The sequence below is a fragment of the Hippocampus comes genome, unplaced genomic scaffold, assembly GCF_001891065.2.
Source record: "Hippocampus comes isolate QL1 unplaced genomic scaffold, H_comes_QL1_v1.1 scaffold48, whole genome shotgun sequence".
Classification (NCBI taxonomy): Eukaryota; Metazoa; Chordata; class Actinopteri; order Syngnathiformes; family Syngnathidae; genus Hippocampus; species Hippocampus comes.
This window is the reverse complement of record NW_017808403.1, coordinates 90,875-93,459: the sequence shown is the minus strand read 5'-3', so window position 1 is coordinate 93,459 and position 2,585 is coordinate 90,875. Positions and strand designations below refer to the sequence as shown.

The 2,585-nt window shown below is 62.9% G+C and overlaps 1 protein-coding gene across 1 annotated transcript in view; it reads right to left on the bottom strand.

The window, feature by feature from the left end:
- The window catches only part of arap3 (ArfGAP with RhoGAP domain, ankyrin repeat and PH domain 3), an 18,877-nt gene that overhangs the window by 6,752 nt on the left and 9,540 nt on the right, over window positions 1–2,585 (bottom strand). Inside the window, exons 5-16 of the mRNA XM_019858196.1 lie at window positions 2,505–2,584; window positions 2,372–2,412; window positions 2,116–2,201; window positions 1,986–2,047; window positions 1,781–1,888; window positions 1,411–1,480; window positions 1,226–1,346; window positions 949–1,133; window positions 769–875; window positions 500–699; window positions 320–405; window positions 68–250 (exon numbers count right to left, since the gene is read on the bottom strand). Of these exons, the coding sequence (XP_019713755.1) occupies window positions 68–250; window positions 320–405; window positions 500–699; window positions 769–875; window positions 949–1,133; window positions 1,226–1,346; window positions 1,411–1,480; window positions 1,781–1,888; window positions 1,986–2,047; window positions 2,116–2,201; window positions 2,372–2,412; window positions 2,505–2,584 (1,329 nt within the window). The remainder of the gene's footprint in view (window positions 1–67; window positions 251–319; window positions 406–499; window positions 700–768; window positions 876–948; window positions 1,134–1,225; window positions 1,347–1,410; window positions 1,481–1,780; window positions 1,889–1,985; window positions 2,048–2,115; window positions 2,202–2,371; window positions 2,413–2,504; window position 2,585) is intronic.

Sequence of the window (2,585 nt, the reverse complement as noted above, 5' to 3'; positions counted from 1 at the left end):
TGCGACCGCGCCGTCGCAACTCGCAAACATCGCGCTCAAGTACTTCCTGGAATGCGGAGACGCGCACCTTGAGAAGCTGCTCCTGGCTGCCGAAAGCGGGGTGCTCCAGCCGGAAGCGCCCTTCTCGGTACTTCCGAGCGATGAACTCCCGCCGCAGGCTCGGCGACGCGTCGCAGCGCAGCTGGTCCGATGGGGACAGGCGGGCCGCCCAGAACTCGTTGGCGCGGTCGTTGCCGAGCATGATGAAGAGCTGCCGCGCGAACAGACGCGGTCAAAGAGCTCGCAGCCTCCGCCGCTCTCCGGCCCGTCGGGGTCTTACCTGCACGATCTGGTTGCTCCACACGCCGGTGTCCAGTTTGAGGCTCTGGACCTTGGACACCATCGTGCCCAGGCCTCGGTGCTGACCTGCGCGCGGCAAACGTCGCCACGGAATGACGAACGGGAGCCGACTCGAGGGAATGAAATGAATGACGTGATCGCGCGGCGACTGCGGACGCACCGGCGCAGTTCTTGCAGATGACCACGCACAAGTTAATGGAGGCCCAGTCGGGGTCGGCGGCCCGGCAATCGGCGCACGCGCGATTGGAGCGGTTGGACCAGATCTTCTCGGCCACCTCGTAATCGGACAGGGTCTCGGCGATGGCCTCCCGCAGCGCCTCCGTCCAGTCCCGCTTTTCCCGCTCGGTGTCGGCCGTGAGGCTGGAGGGGCGGACCGACGGTGAGCGGTCGCCGTGGCGACGGAAGGGCCCAAGAGGCGAGAGGTCCCACCTGAAGGTTCTGTAGGGCGTGATGAGGTCGAAACTCTTGTGTTTCCCGTCCCGGACGGTGGCGCCGCGGGCCTCGATCAGCGTCATCGCGATCCCGGTACGAAAGCACTGAAAGCGCCCGAGAAGAGACGTGACGCGGCCGCGCCCGCAGAGCGCGGCCGAGGCGCGAAGGCGACATCACCTGTTGGCTTTTGTGGAGCCAAATCTGCTCGGCGTTGATGGCCACGTAAACTTTGGACTTGGTTCCTTTCAGCTCCAGGAAGCCGTGTTTCTGACACCGGGGACCGGGACCCAACCAGCGCCGTCCGAACGCCAGCTGGTCTCGGACGTGGTCCTGCAGCGCGGACACCCAACGTCGTCTCACCGCTGACGCGCACGTGCAGCACAGCACAGCGTGTCCAAAGTTAGCGATGAATCCCATCCCCCGCGCGCGTGTCCGTGCGCGCGTGTGCGCGTACCTTCATTGTCGGCCTTAAACACAAAGATCCGCTGACTGGTGACAATTTCAAATTTGTTGTCTTTGGAGGGCCGGGCCATCTGGATGGCGGCCAACGGCACGACCCCTTTGGGGTACGCGTCCTGCCAGAGGGAACCGGACGAGCGTGAAGATCGTGACGGGGTCAAGCGTGCGCTCCAAGCTTACCTTTTCGTTTCCAAAATACATGAGATTTTTGCCGTCGAACTTGACGAAGCGCTTCTGGAAAACGTAGTTCCTGAAACAAAGCGCAAATTCCGGATCACGGCTCGAGCGCACCAAAGTGGCACGACGTCAAAAAGGAGAAACACGCGCACACGCACCCAGTCAAGAAGGAAGGAGAGAAGAACGAAGACGAGGAGACACGGGACAGGACCAAAAGAACCGCGCGCGCAACAAGAGCGCGCGCCCAACGTTCAAGCCTGAGCCACACGCGCACACGCAGAGAAGTTATTCAACGTTTGGAAAAGCTCCAACGTCCTCGCTGCAAAAAAAGTTTCTTGGACTCGGCGTGACCGGCCGCATAAAGCAAACGCACCCCTGCGGCGACAGTTTGTCCAGCCATCCGCTGACGATGGGCGCGGCCCCGCGGCCGAGGGAAGCGTAGCTGGCGTACGGCGAGATGGTCTGGTCCTCGTCGCCGTCGCTGCAAAGGGCAAAATGAAGGCGCCTTCGCACACCCTCGAGGTCTCCTTACGGTCGGGTGGCGTCGACCGACGCCGTGAACGTCACGCCGCGTTTACCCGAGATCCTCGGCGTAGCGCCCTTCCCGCCTCCTGGTCTCGCCGCGTCGTCCCGCGTCGATCTGAAAACAATCGATACAAAAAAACGCGCGTGGGTGCCGGCATCGAAACGGCGGCGCGGCGTTCTCACCTCACTGGCCGAGGCGTCGACTGCGCCTCTTTGGAAAAGGCTTTCGCAGTAGGGACTGATGACATCGTCGGCGTCAAGCGGGTCATCTGCCAACACAAACGCGGAGCCGCAGCGCCAACGCGTGGCGACGACGCCGCGACGATGTCACGCGTCACATCGGAAAGTGATGGCGTCACGCGATGGCGTCGAGCGACGATGTCACGTGATGACGCCACATCGGGTCGCACGATGGCACCTGACGGACGGCCGCATTCACCTCTGGCTGACCCCGACGAGTTGTTGCTCGATGCGCCGCCGCTGCCGAAAGGATCCCAAGGCAATCATCGATTGGTCGCGAATTGACGGTTCGATTTTGGCGGCCCGCGGACCGAACGAGTGGTTTTCCAAACCTGTTTCTCTGGTTCCCGTCCGCCGCCTGTCGCGGGGGCGTCGGAGGGGCGGAAGCCGCCGTTCCCCAATAGATGTCGTTG